The sequence below is a fragment of the Phascolarctos cinereus genome, unplaced genomic scaffold (assembly GCF_003287225.1).
Source record: "Phascolarctos cinereus isolate Bilbo 61053 unplaced genomic scaffold, phaCin_HiC Scaffold_2;HRSCAF=192, whole genome shotgun sequence".
NCBI lineage: Eukaryota > Metazoa > Chordata > Mammalia > Diprotodontia > Phascolarctidae > Phascolarctos > Phascolarctos cinereus.
Window position 1 is genome coordinate 146,281,012 of NW_027555625.1, and position 16,949 is coordinate 146,297,960.

Consider the following 16,949-nt stretch of genomic DNA (forward strand, 5'->3'; position numbering starts at 1 on the left):
GATGCTTACGAAACACGTACGCGGCGTCATGACGAGTGGGCCAGGGAAAGGAGGGGTGGGGGCGGGAGGGGGGAGCGGAGGGAGGAAGCCGGAAGTGGACCGGGCTCTGGCCGAGTCCGAGCGTTGTGGGTTCGGGCTCCGGGATCGCTCGGCCGGGGAACCTGGCGAGCGGACCCGGGGCGAGGAGCGGAGGGGACGGGCCCGGAGCTGCTTGGCGCCACCCCCAAGCGGAGGTGAGCGGAGGGTTGAGGAATGGATGGATGGTCTAGGGGGTGAGGGCTGCCCTGGGATTGCCGGTTGTACCCCCCCCCAGCTGGAGTGACGGTCTCCTGCCCCCTCCCCGCCTAGCGCCGGGTCTCCGGCCCCCCCCCCCGCTGTGCCGGGGCTTGAGCCGGGCCGCCCCGCACAGCGTCCTCCTTCTCTCTTCTCACCCAGGCTTTCGGTCACCCGAAGGTGGGCAGCGGGCGAGCAGCGAGCAAGCAGTCCCAGAGGATCGGGCCCAGCCCGGCGGGCTCCCCGGCATGTACGCCCCGGGAGGCGCAGGGCTGCCTGGTGGGCGCCGGCGGAGAGGCCCAGGGGGCAGCGCCCTGCCCAAGCAGCCGGAGCGTAGCCTGGCCTCGGCGCTGCCGGGGGCCCTCTCCATCACTGCCCTGTGCACCGCGCTGGCCGAGCCGGCCTGGCTGCACATCCATGGGGGCACCTGCTCTCGCCAGGAGCTGGGAGTGGCCGACGTGTTGGGCTATGTGGACCCAGACCTGCTCAAAGGTAAGGATGCTCCAGGATGTCCCGGGGGCTGCATCCCTGCGCCTGGGGTTGGGGGAGGGGGCGGGGGATGGACAGAGCGGAGCATCTGGGGTCTGAGGATGGGCAGCCTATTCAGCCGTCCTTTTCCAGTGCTCATGCCCACCAGGTGGCTCTGTTTGAGACGTCTCAATTCATTAATTTTAATTTTATTTAGCTAACCTCGATGGCGTACTCCATGCTAGGTTGGGAGATGCAGATTTTGACTCCATTGAAAGAAAACCTTACAATTTCAGAATTGTCATTATAACTGTCAGAAAGTGAATTGGGCTGCTGTAGTAGGTTCCGTATTCTTGGCGGTCTCCACAAGAAGCTGAGTGACCACTTGTCCAGGCTTCTGTAGAAGGAATTCCTGTTAGACTAGGGGACCTCAGAGGATTCTTCCAGCTCCAAGATTCTGATTGATTGGGATTCTTCCTAAGGGTATTTATGGTCAACAAAGAGAGATAATTAGTAAAAAGAGAACCCGGTTAGTGGGGTTCTTTCTAAGCATAATTAGGAAATTGACAGGGTACAGGAAGGCTTCCCCATGGTAATCTGATAGTGAGGTTAAGAGTTTTAATCTTATTCATTACTTGAAAAAAATTTCAGTGTGCTTAAGGTGTCTTGTAGGTCAGTTATTTGCCTCTCTGAATGCAAGGTCTTTTTCCTCTTTTCTATATAAATTCAGTCAGACTATTGCTGCAATTGGAAATATTACATTGTGCCTAACAAGCTCAGCTGATTGATTCTTTTCACGGAACCTTTTACCTTTCTTGTGAGATAGTTAGAGGGAAAGAGAGTATTCTCCTGTCTTTGTTCTTAGAAGAAAACCAAGGCCCACAAGAGGATGTTTGTGTCTGTGGTACATATGCCTGTGATTTGTGTGCTCCTGTGGCGGAGTCTTGAATGGAGTTTGGGCATTCTGCTTTTCACTCAAATGCTGGAAGCCAGATCTGTAAAAAATGATTCATTGACAGTAACAGTCTACAATTTTCAGGACAGCCAGTTGTCCTCCTAACCTTTACAAAGTGTCCACACACACTGTCAGACTATAACAAATGGTATATTGGATTTTGCTAGTAGTCTGTTTTGACCATCATTGTCTCTGATGGTGGCATTAAGGACTGTTTGGTTTGGAAGCACGGACATCTTCCCTTTGACTTTAATCTTAAAAAGCTATTAATGATCCCCAGTGTCCCCAGCTTTTAACACATTGTGGACATAAAGTCCATGAATTTTTAAACCTGTCTTAAACTTTGTTTTATTTATATTTATCCCATAACACTTTAGCAATCTGGCTCTTTCAAACTCAAGGGGTTGTTTCCTCTATTTTGAAAAATATATAAATGAGTTTCTCCACTAGTCTTTGCATATCTTTGTATGTTGCCCTGCCCTTTGCCCCTTTTTTTCTTATCAAGCTGAAGAATCTTCCCTTTTTTCACCGCCTTTCAGTTCTCTTGATTGTTTTAGTTGTCTTTGGATCTTTCCCCAGCTTGATTATATCTTTATTTAGGAAGCCCAGGCTTCACACAGTTGTCCAGGTATAGCCATGCTATGATTTTCTACATATGCTGCATAACAGATTCAGTTTTCTTCCTGGTGCTACACAGCACTGCATTGGCCCATTGGATCGATCAGTTCAGGGAACAGTTGTATGACAGCATCTAGATCTCTTTCCTGGTACACATCTGACAGCTCAGATCAGAAACTAAGTATGTAATGTGAGTATGTTTGTATAATTAGTCCACATGAAAAATCATCTGCCATTTTTCCAGCTTTGTGATCTTTTCCTCTAGTTTATTGTTTTGTATTTCATTAATTGGGAGAGCTTAGCATCTGGTTGTCAATTAGGAAATTTCATTTTCTGTGCCCTGTATACTATCATTTGTAGAAGAATTATGGAATAAAATTTTAGAACTGGAAGTGATATTGGGTAAAAGTGATGTGAATGCTTTAATCCTGACTTCTCATTTTACAAATGAGGAAACTTAGACCAAGAGAAATTGTAACCTGCCTAAGGTCACACTCCTAATTAGGACAAGAATAGAGCTCCTAAGTGTTTTGACTCCAGTATTTATTCTAGTATGGTACCCTATGCCCTTTTTTTTTTTTACATTTCATAATCCATTTCTCATTACCCTTTAAGACCCTGCCAAAAACAAAGCTTTCCCATTGCCATCAATTCCATGTTAATTCAGTTTGGTTGTGGATCCTTGTCACAGGCCTTTTGAAGGTCTACTACATTTAGGTACACAGGTTTTCCCTTGTTTACATGTTTATTTGTCTCCTCAAAAAAGAAATATATAATGCAGTATGATTTCATAAAAAGAAGGTGGTCCACTTATGTCCTGATAATGAGAAATCATAAACAGAGAGCCCCAAGGCTTCACTGATCCCTAAAGAGTATTAAGAGAAAGGCCTGTGGTACATTGGGTAGATCTTCTATGGAAGATGTGTGTGAGGTCATAGGTGCCACTCACACAGGATAAAAGGTATGAATGCATTGCTTCCTGCAGTATTAAAATTACAAATCTGTTGAAATATTGAAGACAGATTCAGTATTGAATATCAGTTTAAAATTGGTTCAGATTGAATAGCAATATTAAAGACTATTGCAGTGAACTTTTCCTTTATTATAGTTTCTCTATATAATAACTTGGTAAATATTTAAAATATCTTTTTATCTTGTTCGCTAGAATCATGCAAGGCTTATGTTGGTGAATAAATTTGACCTTGGGGACAATATCCCGCTATCCACTCATAGACATGAGGGGAAAAAAAAAGCATAGAAGAGATCAAGAAAGGACAAAAATATGTAGCCTAGTCTTGGTTCTGGCTCTTTTGTGGACCCTGAAAGATTGTCCTAGTATGTCATAGAGAGCCAGGAATTCTCTTATCCCTGAACATACCAACAAAAGGCAAGGTTATTAAAGCCTCTGGTTGGAAATCTATTTTCATTTAATTGATTCCTGAAGGAGGAAGAAACCTTGGGAAATCTTTGTAGATGGTTGGGGAAAGATGGACAGTTAGCCCTGGCATTGAGTCAGAAGGGGATTCTTCTTCATTAAATTAGAGCTGTCCAGGGTTTTTCTTTTTCAAGTTTAGTATCTTCCAAAGCCAGCCAAGGGTGTATTCCTTATCTTCTTGAATACTTTGATGTTGAGGCTTAGTGTTTTAGAGGGAGAAATATTCCACTTTAAGCAGTGGTTCAGGCAGCTTTGGAGATTTTAGCAAATACAGGCTAGCTTGATCTCATTCAGGTCATCCTAAATTGCTTCAAATCCCCTAATCTAAGGCCTGCCTTGTATAGAGAGATCAGCTCAAAGAATATTTTCAGCTTTCCTGTGCTTCAAAAGGGTTAGGGTTTCCTTCAAAGAAAGACTAAAGTGATGATAACTCTCAAATGTAAACAGCTTTTTAAAATTTCCAGGTCTGTATGCTGGGTGGCGTATAGGATGGCAGCTTCAGGAATAGCATCTTTTAGGAATGCGGGAGGTTGAGATTTGGTGCTTGATGAATCATTGTTGATCATCCTTTGGAATTTCAAGTATCTTCCAGGGATTTGACAGTGCATCTGAGGTTGGCGTGTGTGCAGCTAAATCCTTCCAGGTGCCCTCAGTTCATTCAGGACCCAGTTTATACATTTCCCTTTGACTTTTTGGTTACTATGGTGACAGACTCCCCCAGAGAGCTATTAGGATCAAGCGTCAGCTGCCTGTCATGGATTCAGTCAAATCAAGGTGGAGGAAAAAAAGACTAAGCAGGTGGGTCTTCCTAGTGCTAAGAGGGATTGAGTCTGTCAGAGGTTTTTCCCATCTGTCAGGGAGTAACCTGGAGTGGACAGGGGCACCAGTAAGACAGAGGGAAGAAGAAAAGGGAGCTACTCTGAAGCAAAGTTAGGCATTTAGCCTGCAGCCTGTCTGAGGAAGGCAGTGGCTGGAGTGATGAGCAGGCAGACAGGAAGAGCCAGAGCTTTCAAAACAAGGCCACATTGGTGACTCACCAGTGACCTTGGGCAAAGTCAGTTCCCCAGGATCCTGTTACAGATGACAACAGACCTTTTTGTGTGGCCAGAGGTGGCAGTCTAGTTATACCCACCAACTTAAAGAACTCAAGAACAAAATCTGATGACACCCACTAGGGACTTCTCTATGTCAGAGTAGAATGGAATAGAACAATTGGTTTAAATTAAAATAAAGAAGCCTCCTTCAAGCCCCACTTCTCTCCTTTTACTTTTTAAAAATTAAATTTTTGTCTCTCCTCTTCTTCACCCTGCTCCAAAGTAATCATTTGTTCTAATTTTTTCCTTTCCTGAGAGGACTAGATTTTATAATAATATACCATCTTATACTTCTATAGTCATTTCAAGTTTTCATAACTTTTCTTATTCATGAGCTCATTTTAATTCCAAACGACAGCACTTTAATTTTTTTTATTCTGAATTTAACAAATGCCAAAAAAGAATATTTCCATATACAAAATAGAAAAAGAGAGTTATGTGTAAAAATGCAAATATATTATGTACAACTTGTTCTTTAAAAGTATGTAGTAAAATGGTCAAAGGATATGAATAGGCAGTTTTCAGAGGAAGAAATAAAGCAATCAGTAGCCATGTGAAAAAATGCTCTAAATCACTTAATAATTAGAGAAATGAAAACTAAAATAACCTGAGGTACCACCTTATACCTATCGGGTTGTCTATTTGTTGTTGTTGTTGAGTCCTGTCTGGCTATTTATGACCCCATTTGGGATTTTTGGGGGGCAAAGATAGGAGTGGTTTGCCATTTCCTTCTTGAGCTCATTTTACAGATGAGGAAACTTGAGGCAAAGATGGTTAAATGACTTGCCCAACTTCACACAGCTAGTAAGTGTCTGAGGCTGGATTTGAACTTGGGTCTTCCTGACTCCAGGCTGGGTACTCTATCCACTTCACCACCTTTCTGCAGATTGGCTAAGATGACAAAAAAAAAAAAAGACAAATGCTGGAGGAGTTGTGTGAAAACACGTACACCAATGTGCTGCCTTCTCATTGAGTGGGGGAGGATGAAGAAGAAAATTTGGAACAGAAGATAAAATTGAATTTAAAAGAAAGTTTTAAGTATATAATGAAGTCATCATGTTATTTTCAAAGCCATCCTGATTATCTGTTTCCTTCTGGGCTTCCTTCATTTCTTTTCTGTGCATTTTAAAAATGCTTCAATGACCCTGAGGTTTGTTTTTGGGGTTTTGGTTTGGGTTTTGTTTTTTTTTTGGTACTCTTAGAATTAGTTCCTTTCCCCTCCCCTAAATTATATCCCATCCATAAAAAAGGAAAACACAATCCTTATGTAAAATAAACATAGACAAATAAACTAAATATACAATTTGCTATATCAAAAAAAATGTCTAATTCTGCACCCTTAAACCTGCCTCCACCCCTCCACTGGAGTTGGGTGGCATGCTTCTTTGATAGTCTTTGGAATCATGATTGGTCAAAGTTGTTTTGCTTTATTATGTTGTTATTGTATAAATAATTTTGCATCAATTCATACAAGTCTTCCCAGCATTCTCCAAAACTGTAATATTGTATTACATTCATGTACTATATTTTGGTAAACTATTCTCCAGTTGATAAGCACCTACTTTGTTTCCAGTTCTTTGCTGCAACAAAAATATTTTCATACATATGAGTCCTTTTCCTTCTTAATCTCTTTGGGATATAGACTTAAGAGAGTTATAACTGGGTCAAAGAGTGTACATAGTACAAATATGTATTTGGGGGCATAGTTCTAAATAACTTTCCAGAATGGTTGGAGCAGTTCACAGTTACATGAACAGTGCATTAGTGTATCTGTTTCCCCAAAGACCCTCTAACAATTGTCATTTTCCTTTGTCATCTTCAGTGCCAATCTGTTAGGTATGAGCTGGAACCTCAAAGTTATTATAATTTGCATTTCTTTAATTATTAGGCAGTTGTAGCATTTTTTCATATGGATGTTGATAGGTTGGATTTTTTTCTTTTTAAGAACTGATTGTATTCTTTGATTGTTTATCTGTTGGGGAATGACTGTCATTATGTTTTTGAATTAGTTCCTTATGGATCTTTGATATCAATATTTATCAGAGAAACTCTCTGCAAAGATTTTTTTTTCCCCAGTTAACTATTTCTTTTCAAAATTTAACTAAATTGATTTTGTTTGTTGTATCACTAATAGTAGGGCAAAGATTAATCCCATAAGGAGAGTGTACCTCAGAAAGGTTAAGTGATTTGTCCAAGGTTATGCAGCTTTTCAGAAGCAGAACGTTTCTTCCTTTGAGGGTCACTCAATCCAGATTCAAGTGTCTATTCCCTACCAGTCCCAAGGACATTTTCCCTCCCTTCTCAGTTCACTGTCTTCCTCTCTACTCCAACTGTTTCCCTCCTTCTAGGAGATTTCAAAATAGTTGTTCATGTTTCCTCATATATCTTAACTTCTCAGTTTGTCACTCTGCTCAGCTCCTGTTACCTGTTCCATTTCATTTTAGCTATACACAGCATATCCTCTTGACCTTGGTCATCCACAATTCATCTACCTCCACGTCAGGGAACTCTGAATTTCCTTGATCCGATCCTCTTTTATTTTTCCAGCTCTCCCTATGCCTCACTCCTCCTACCATTGACATCCAGTCACTCCATTCCAGGTCATCTCTCCTGCTCTGGCTACATAGTCCTCCCTTCCCAATCTGGACCCCTTAGCAAACCAGTTTAACCTTATCCTCTGCTCTTGCATCCCTAGCTCCCTTGTTCTTTTGCCAATTGCTCTCAGACCTGAACCTTGGATTACTTACTCCCATTGTCTGTGTCTTCTGTATCTATTCATTGGCTGCTGCTCAGAGCTAGAGGAAATTTAGAAACTGTGCTAACTGGGTCCACTATAAATTTATGCTAGCTAATCTCAACTGGGCCCTCAAGTTAGAGAGCCAGCTTTTCCTCTTCCTTAGATGTTTCCCTGTTCTACTCACCACAGTGGTTATTCCAAACATATTTTCTCTCCTCAAACTTCTCATACCACTCCCTCTTCTCTCTCATCTCTGCTGAGGTCCTCACCTCAGACTTTACCAAAAGAATCAGGACGATTCACCAAGGCAACCCTCTTCTCCTTTCCCTCTTCTCCCTCTGATGGGGTTCTCCACTGTCTCCTTTTTCACTCCAGCCTTTGATGCAGAGGTGGCCCTTCTGCTTGCCAAGTCAATCCCTCTACCTGCACCCTTGATTCCATCCCTTACTGTATTCTCCAGCTCCCACCATTATCCCTGTTCTTTTCTCTAATCATCGGTTTCCCCTATCTACTGGCTCTTTCGCTGCCACCTAGAAACATGCCCAGAGCTTTCCCATCCTTGAAAAACTCTTACTAGATCCTACCATGCCTGCCAACTGTAATTCTATATGTCTCTTCCCTTTGTGGCTAAACTTGAGAAAGCTACATAATTGGTGCCTCCACTTCCTCTCGTCATTCTCTTTGAAACCCTTTGCAGTTTGGCTTCCAATATCATTGTTCAACTGAAACTACTCTTTTCAAAGTTACCAGTGATTTCTAAATTATTAAATCTAATTGCCTCTGTTTAGTATTTATCCATCTTGACCTTGGCATCATTTGACTCTGTGCATGATCAGTGTCTTCTGAATAGCCTCTCCTCTCTGGATTTTTGGGACTCTGATATCTTTTTGCTCGATCTTCATGTTACACTTACTAAGGTGTAGCATCTCCAAAGGGTGTGTTCTGGGTCCTCTTCTCTTTTCTCCCTAGCCTCTCATTTGGTGACCTCATCAGCTCCCATGGGCTTAGTGATGATTTCTCTGCAAGTCTATTTATCCAGCCCTAGCCTCTTTCCTGAGCTCCAGTCCTGTATCATCAATTGCCTGTTAGTCATTTCAAACTACATGTCCCATAGGTGTCTTAAACCCAACATGTTCAAAACAGAACTTAAGGGCTTTCCCACCAAAGTATTTCCCTTCTCTTGAGCTTCCCTTTTACTGTCAAGGGAACCACTGTCTTTCCAGTTACTCAGAATTAAAACATAAGTGTTCTCTTCAGCCCCTCACTATCACATCCCACCCCATCCAATCAGTTGTCAACTTCTGTCATTGCTACCTTCTTAAAATCTCTCCTGTATACCCCTTTCTTTCCTCTAACACTGCCACCACCCTGGCGTCCAGGTCTTTATCACCACATGCCTGCACTAGTACTATAACCTTCTGGTTCATCTCTTGTGCCCCAGATCTCATGACCCTTCACTCCATCCCCCAATCAGCTGCCAAAGTAATTTTCCCAAAGTGCAGGGCTGACCATGTCTCTCTCCTACAACTCTGTACAAAAGTTCGTTCTCCTTTTGGAATCTGAAATGTGGTCACCATGATAGAAGCTCATGCTAACCACAATATAGCACTTCCTGTGTGACAGACACTGCTGAGCACTTGACAATTATTGTTATCTCATTTGATCGTCACAGCAGCCCTGGGAGGGAGGTGCTGTTATTGTCCTCATTTTATAGATGAGGAAACTGAGGCAGAGGTTAAATGATTTGCTCGGGGTCACACAGCTAGTAAGCATCTGAAGCTGGATTCAACTATGCCACCTAGCTGCTTCCAGCTGGATTAAAGTGTAACCACTCCAGGTTAAGCCAGCCTCTTAGAACTGGCTCATAATATGGAAATGATGCTGTAAAAAGTAGTCAGCAGACTTTAGCCTGAGGACCAACTCTGGCCTGCTGCCTGTTTTCGTACAGCTGAAACAAAATGGTTTGGGGTTTGGGTTTTGGGGGTTTTTTTTAATATTTTTAAATACTGTAAAACTTCATTTAAATGCAGAAAACCATTCTTTTTTATTAATTTATTTTGATTTATCAGCAATCACTTCCATAAGCTTTTGAGTTTTAAATTTTTCTCCCCCTCCCTCCTCACTTCCTTCCCCAAGATTACGTGCAATCTGATATGTGCTATAAATATACATTCCTATTAAATATATTTTCACATTAGTGATGTTGTAAGTAAGAATTAGAACCAATAGGAGGAACCACCAGAAAGAGGAAACAAAACACAACAGAAGGAAAAAAATAGCAAATAATATGCTTCGATCTGCATTCAAACTCCATAGTTCGTTCTTTGGATGTGGATAGTATTTTCCATCATGAGACCTTTGGAGATGTCTTAGATCCTTGTATTGCTAAGAAGGGCTAAGTCTATCAATGTTAGTTATCATACAATGTGGTTGTTACTTTGTACAGTGTTCTTCTGGTTCTGCTCACTTCACTCTGCATCAGACCATACAGGTCTTTCCAGGTTTTTCTGAAGTCTGCCTGCTCATCATTTCTTATAGCACAATAGTATTTCATTACATTCGTATACCACAACTTGTTCAGCCATCCCCCAATTGATGGGCATCCTCTCAATTTCCAATTCTTTGCCATCACAAAAAGAGTTGCTATAAATAGTTTTGTACATGTGGGCTCTTTCCCCAGTTGTATGATCTCCTTGGGATACAGCCCTAGAAGTGCTATTGCTGGGTCAAAGGGTATGCACATTTTTATAGCCCTTTGGGCATAGTTGCAACAGAAAAGCATTCTTAGTTTACAAGAAGCTGGCCAACCTCACATTTGGTCCATGAGAAGTGTCCTGCTTTAAGAAAAGTTAATTCAAAATTTGAATTTACAAACTAGATCTATTCATAAGTAACTAGTCACATATAAGAAGGGTAGGAATTTTAACCAGAGGTTCTGATGCTTTCCTACTACTCTTAGATCTTACCCCTATCTTCTTTCTAATTATTATTAATTATTTGACAGAGAATGAACAATAAAACTTAACTCAAGCATTAAGAGCCACTGATAAAGATTGTTGCCATTTTAAAAAATCCATTTCTGTAAGTTATAGAGTAAGTTATTTGGAAAATGGATTCACTTTACAAATGTGAATTGTGTGAATTTCACACAACTTTTCAAGAATACATCTGTTGCCTGAAAGAAAAGTCACAGCTGGATCTTTAATTGGAGTGAAAGGATTTGCTGATTTGGGGAGGACCCCATTGCTGCATCTGCTGGGTGGTGTCCACTTGTAGTAGAATCTCCTCATCTGAAAAGATAACCTGTATTTCAGGTTGTGGAGGCTTGGACTGCTTTTTACTTTAAAGATTCTCCACTGGAATATTTAGACGAGGCGTATTAGAAAGACAAGTAGTTGTTAGAAACTTTGGTTTCTGGTTGATATTAATTGACCTTTGTCCTCAATGTATCCTGGGCGGAGCCTGAGGGGCTCTCATTTGGACCACAGCCTGGGGCAGAGTTCTTTCTGATTAGCTTGGAGGAAAGAAGATTTAGAAGTAATAAAATAATAGCTCCAAGCTCCTGAAGGGCTATCATATGAGAGTGAGATGAGAGACAGTTAGAACAATTCAAATTGATTATTCCCAAACCAATCTGACTCACTGTTATCAAGGATAAAATTAAAAAGCCTTCAGGCTGGCATTTCAAGCTCTCTACTGTCAGGCTTCTGTCTGCCTTTTCAGTCTTGCCTTGTTTTGCTTTCTGTCCTGTATTCTCCATTCCACCCAATCTGTCCAGCTAGTGTCCATTATTGATGACATTCCATCTCCAACCTCTGCCTTTGCACAGGGGGTCCTTCATGTTGTGTCTTCCCTTTCCCACCTCCTCCCTGTAGAATGCCTGGCTCAAAGCCCAGCTCAGGTGTGTTAAGTCAAGTCAGCAAGGATTTAGTAAGCACTTCCTGTGTGCTAGGCACTGTACTGAGCACTGGGAATACAAATATAAGCTGAAAAGCCAGCCCCTGCCCTCCAGAGAAGATGAAGGTACCAGCCCAGAGGCATTGGAGAGAAAGCCTAGAGAGTCAGGGGTACAGCCTGGAAAGCACTGAAGACCTGGCCAGCCTGGGCATCCTTAAAGTGGAGGTTCATGGAGGTTCTCAGAGGAGGAGAGCATAGGCAGGGACAGGGTAGAGGGAGCTTCCCACTGTTTTCACTCTCTTCCTCTTGAAGTTAACTTTATATACTTGTACGTGTCTATAAGCTCTGCCACTTACTACCTACGTGCACAACTTTGGGTAAGTCACTGCCTCAGTTTCTTCATGTGTAAAAGGAAGAGTTGATGGACAAAGAATGAACAGAAGGAAGAAATCTAAGCTGCCTCACAGCTGTCAGGTTATCATGATGTAAGAAATAACAAAAGGGATAGTTCCAGAGAAACCTGGAAAGACTTGTATGAATTGATACAGATGAAGTAAGCAGAACCAGGAAAATTATTTCAATTCAGTGAGTCAGTAAATGTGTGTTAAGCAACTACTATGTGCCAGGCACTGTAATAAGCACAGGGAATACAAAGAAAGGCAAAAGACAGTACCTGCCCACAAGAAGCTTACAATCTAATGGGGGAGATAACATGAAAACAGTAATGTACAGACGAACTATATTCCAGATAAATTGGAAATAATCAACAGAGGGAAGGCACCAGAATTAAGAATTCTTGTAGAAGGTGGGATTTTAACTGAGACTTAAAGGAAGCCAGGCAGTAGAGAAAAGGAGGGTGAGCATGCCAGGCATGGGGGACAGCCAATACGATAACTACATCACAAAGAAAAACAACCTTGAAAGTCTCCATGGGGAAGTTGAGGAAGGAGCCTAGAGATGAGGGTCTGATTCTCATATCACTTTTTTCCCCAAACAGATTTCTGCATGAATCCCCAAACGGTGCTACTACTGCGTGTCATTGCTGCCTTTTGCTTCTTGGGGATCCTGTGCAGCCTCTCTGCCTTTCTTCTTGATGTATTTGGGCCCAAGCACCCCGCTCTGAAGATCACCCGCCGCTATGCCTTTGCCCACATCCTTACAGGTAATCCTTTTGCCTGGCAGGAGAGAGGACCAAAGAGCTAACAAAAACTGAGCAAAGAAATGTTCCTGCACACTGAATGGTGCCTGTAGTGACTAACTGGCTTTCCACACCCACTACCCCTCCTCTTCATGAGGGAATGCCAGTCCTGACCACCAAGTCCCATACTGCACTGTCTTCTCACAGCATAGTGTCGTTAGTCAGCAGCTCAGATCTCAGGGGCTAAGGGCTCCAGGAGAAGCATTAACTGTCACTTTTTCTTTCTCTTCCTGTCTAGTCCTTCAGTGTGCCACAGTGATTGGCTTTTGCTATTGGGCTTCAGAGCTCATCCTGGCTCAGCAGCAGCAGCACAAGAAGTACCATGGTTCCCAGGTCTATGTCACCTTTGCTGTCAGCTTCTACTTGGTGGCAGGAGCAGGAGGGGCCTCCATCCTGGCCACCGCTGCCAACCTTCTACGCCATTATCCCACTGAAGAAGAGGAGCAGGCACTGGAGCTGCTATCAGAGATGGAAGAGAATGAGCCATATCCAGCCGAGTATGAGGTCATCAATCAGTTCCAACCACCCCCTGCCTACACGCCATAATGCGGTTGGCTGGGCTTCTCTCTCCGGTGCCCTATTCCCCTGACCCCATTATCTTTACTCCCCCTATAAGCAGAGGAGCTCCCTTCTTATAGCACTTAGTTCTGATGTCTGAGAGTCTCCACCAACTCCTCTAAATGAGAGATACTACATCGAAGACTTTTCATCAGTCTCTTCTATTGAAAAAAGAAATGCATTCATTTAAAATCTTGTCCTCTTTCTCTCCCCTCCCCCTCCAACTCCAGGTCTTCTCTACTCACCATAGCCACTACCACTGGGGTGATCGTGCCAGTTTTCTCTCTTTTTGGGTCATGTTTTTAGGACTCAGATATTCCTCATGTGGCTCAGAGCATTTGCCCCTCCTAGGTAGATTTGGCCATGTCTGTGAAAAGAGATATGTGTTCAATGGCCCCTGGGCAAAGGTGAATGCATTCTGCCGACTTGCTTGGTACAGATACTTTTTTCCCACCCCACGGCTATAGCTTTGGGAACAACTGTATCTGTCAATCCACCCAAACCTGTTCCTTCTTTTGATCCCCCCCAATCCGTGATGCACACTATGATGGAAATCTTTGCACTTTAGTCTTTGGGTTTCCTCCTCCTTCTTGGCTGCATTTGGTGGGGAAGGTGAGACACTGGTAGAAATCACAGGAGTCTCTCTCTCTCTCTCTGTGTACCCCTTGGTGCAGAGGTGGCAGGAGCTGAGCAGATAAGAACAGAATCAGTGAAGGGCCTGATGGGAGCCTGCCTCTTAGGAGAATGAGAGCCTGCTGGACCAAGTCTCTCTACCTTTCACCTTTGAAAATGTGGTGATTTTTAAGGGGGGAGTGGGAAACTATCTTTTTAAGGAGGGACAAGAAAGTTGTAATTTTTCAGATTTTTATTCTGGTCCCTTTGGCCTCAACAGTATTTCAGGCCTGATCCCCTTGTAAGCCCACCTTCCTTCCTCCTAGAATCTTTCACATCCAAACCCACCCTTCCACCCTCTCTGTCATTGTTTCACCTATTTTGAGGAGGTGGAGTTATTATTAGGTGAGACAAGATATTCTGCCTTCCTCGTGGGGTGCCAAGGACTAAGCAGCTGCAGGGACCTGGTCATCATGGTGCTCCTCATGACTCAGTGATGTTGAGCCCTGCCTCACATCAGGAACAATGACATCAGAAGGCCACAAGACCCCACCACCACCACTTTACACGTAGGAACTGAAACCAATGGGGGGCCGTAAAGTGAGGCTTCAGAACTACCTTGGAGGCCAGGTCAATGAAGGAGCTGACATGGTTACTGGAACTACAGCTTGGGGTGGAGGCACTACAGCTTGCCGCATGCCCACTCTTCACCCCTTCTTGAATGTACCACTAGTTTTGCATTGTACAACTGGTTCTTTCTTGCCCTGCCCCTTACTTTTGGCCACTGCTGGCCACACACACACATCTTTGGCTCTGGCTGAATTTAGTATCCAGAAATCCAAAGTATGGAGTGGGGAAAACTCAAGAGTTTCTTCCTTACAGCCCAACTTGTCAGGAAGATAATAAAGGCAGCTTTCAGAGTGGATTACCAAGCTATTATCTTTAATATATGGGCGCCTTTGAAATCAGTGTCCAGATACTGACCTAAAAAGGAAACATTCAGATTGCCTGCCTGTCTGCCTTTTCACTGCCCAAGGCGTGGGTAGTTCAGAGCAAAGGATTTGGGGAGTGTCCAGCTCTACTGGGTGTTTGGTTGCAAGAGGAATGTCAGCCTGTTCCAGCATCGGGCATCCCTTCAGCCTGGAATGAACTGAGGTCAGGCTAATCAGAACTTGTTTTGATGATGAAGATCATGTCCTACATCCAGGCTTTCCAGCTGCCTAGAGTTCCTTACTCTGGTGTTCAATTGTAATTGCAGTGGTGACTCTTGCACTCCATTGGACTTTTTCTTCTTATGAAAGAAAAAGTTAAATATAAATAGCCTGTGCATAAAACAGAGGAACTGTATTAAGTGTATTTCTGTCAAGTACTTTTATTGTTGGCATATTTCTAGAGCGTGGCCAACTTTCTGTGACCATCCATTTTAGAGAAGGCAGCCTGGAAAACCTGGCATAGATAGTATTGGGATGCCTAAGGATCCTGGGCATGAACCTCTTGGACTCTTCCCTGTGGTCTGCTTTTTATTAGTTTTCCATTCATTCTCATTCTTCTTACTCTGATACCCAGTACTGATGGTTTGCCATGTAAATTCCCCCTGTGTTTTTTTTTCTAAAGAAAAATAAAAAAAAAATTCAAACAAACAGGAATGTAAAAAGCTATCCCCATATTCTCATGATTTGTTTTCCAGATTTGGTCTGTGTGTTGCCTACTTCTGAAGAATCTGTAAGTCACTGATAGGAATCAAAAGAGCCCCATATGAAGCTGAATGCAAATGATCTTTAGGCCAATGGGACAGAGAGGCACTTTTTCCTTGAGCTTTGTTGGAGAAGTCTCATTTTTCTTTTGAAACCACGAGAGACACCCAGTAGAAGAGGCAGAGGGGTTGAGTGCACATTAGGGCAGAATGTAATCTCAGTGAGCAGGCCTAGCATGGCGGTCCTTGGCTGGAAGAGAGTTCAGAGTGAGTGCTATGACTTGCTGTTTGCCATTAGGCCAGAAAGCCTATTCTGAATTGTTGAAGCAGCCCATTCAGTGCCAGTTTTTCTCCTGAGGAGTCATAAAATCACTGGATTTAAAGCAGGATGAGCCCCAAACATCCAGGCCCCACATTTTATAGATGAGGAAACTGAGGCCTAGAGAGCTGTTCAAACCCAGGTCTTCTGACTCTTTTCCCACTGCATCACCACAGCCCAGAGGCTGGAGGTCTGTGGTATGCAGTCCTGTGCAGGCCAGTTTTCTTAAGGTACCTAACTGTTGGGTAATAATGTTTTCAGCTAATGCTACCCACAGACTGTCTGTCTCCAGAACCATGCCTACATACATGCATATTTGTGAACTCTTGAAGTAGGTCTAGAACATTTTACAAGTTTCTGAAATGGGGTATTAAGAATATAATATTTAATATACTCCATGGCCTCAATCTTCCACTTCTTTATATGCTTTAGGTTTGAGATTGAGGTGTGGGAATTTGGCAGTAAGTGAGGAATATAGGAATGGCTCCTTATTGCATATATACCTATAATTAGGAAGAAAAACTTTTGGCAGAAAATAAATCTGGAAATGGGCACCAGAATCTTAGTGCTCAAACCAGTTTTCCCACCAACATTTTGAGTTCTAAAGTAACTATGCTAAATTATCTATACTCACCCTGTTACCTTACATACGTTAACAACAACAGCATGCATTTACTTGAAGGTTTACAAATCACTTTATATGTCTTATCTCATTTGATGCTGACAACAGCTCTGGGAGGGAAGTGCTGTTATTACATGTATTTTGCAGATGGGGAAACAAGCTAAGAGAAATTAAGTGACTTGCTGAGGCAGGGCTAAAAGTCAAGTTTTTGGCTGCAAATCCAACCTTCCCAAGCCACCTAGATGGTCTTCTCACTAATAACTTGTTGAAGTTGTTTGCTGGCCTGGTCTCATTTGGTATGACATCATGATGGTACATGATGAAGCCTCTGCAAAATTAAATTCTTCAAACAATGGAACCAGGTTCTTTTTCTATGGTTACAATCAGCACGTTGCTGTTAGATAAGCATCTTATCACCAGAAATAAACAAATGAACTGAACCTTTCAGAACTTGGTGGTAGCAGATAATA

General features: G+C 42.7%; 1 protein-coding gene across 1 annotated transcript; it reads left to right on the top strand.

Moving 5' to 3' along the window:
* The first annotated feature begins 67 nt into the window (after positions 1-67).
* Positions 68-15,485, top strand: TMEM127 (transmembrane protein 127). Its single transcript, XM_020988486.2, has 4 exons — positions 68-233; positions 436-765; positions 12,475-12,639; positions 12,914-15,485. The coding sequence occupies exons 2-4, from the start codon at positions 522-524 to the stop codon at positions 13,219-13,221; spliced, it is 717 nt and encodes a 238-aa protein (XP_020844145.1). The 5' UTR covers positions 68-233; positions 436-521; the 3' UTR covers positions 13,222-15,485.
* The last annotated feature ends 1,464 nt before the right edge of the window (positions 15,486-16,949 follow it).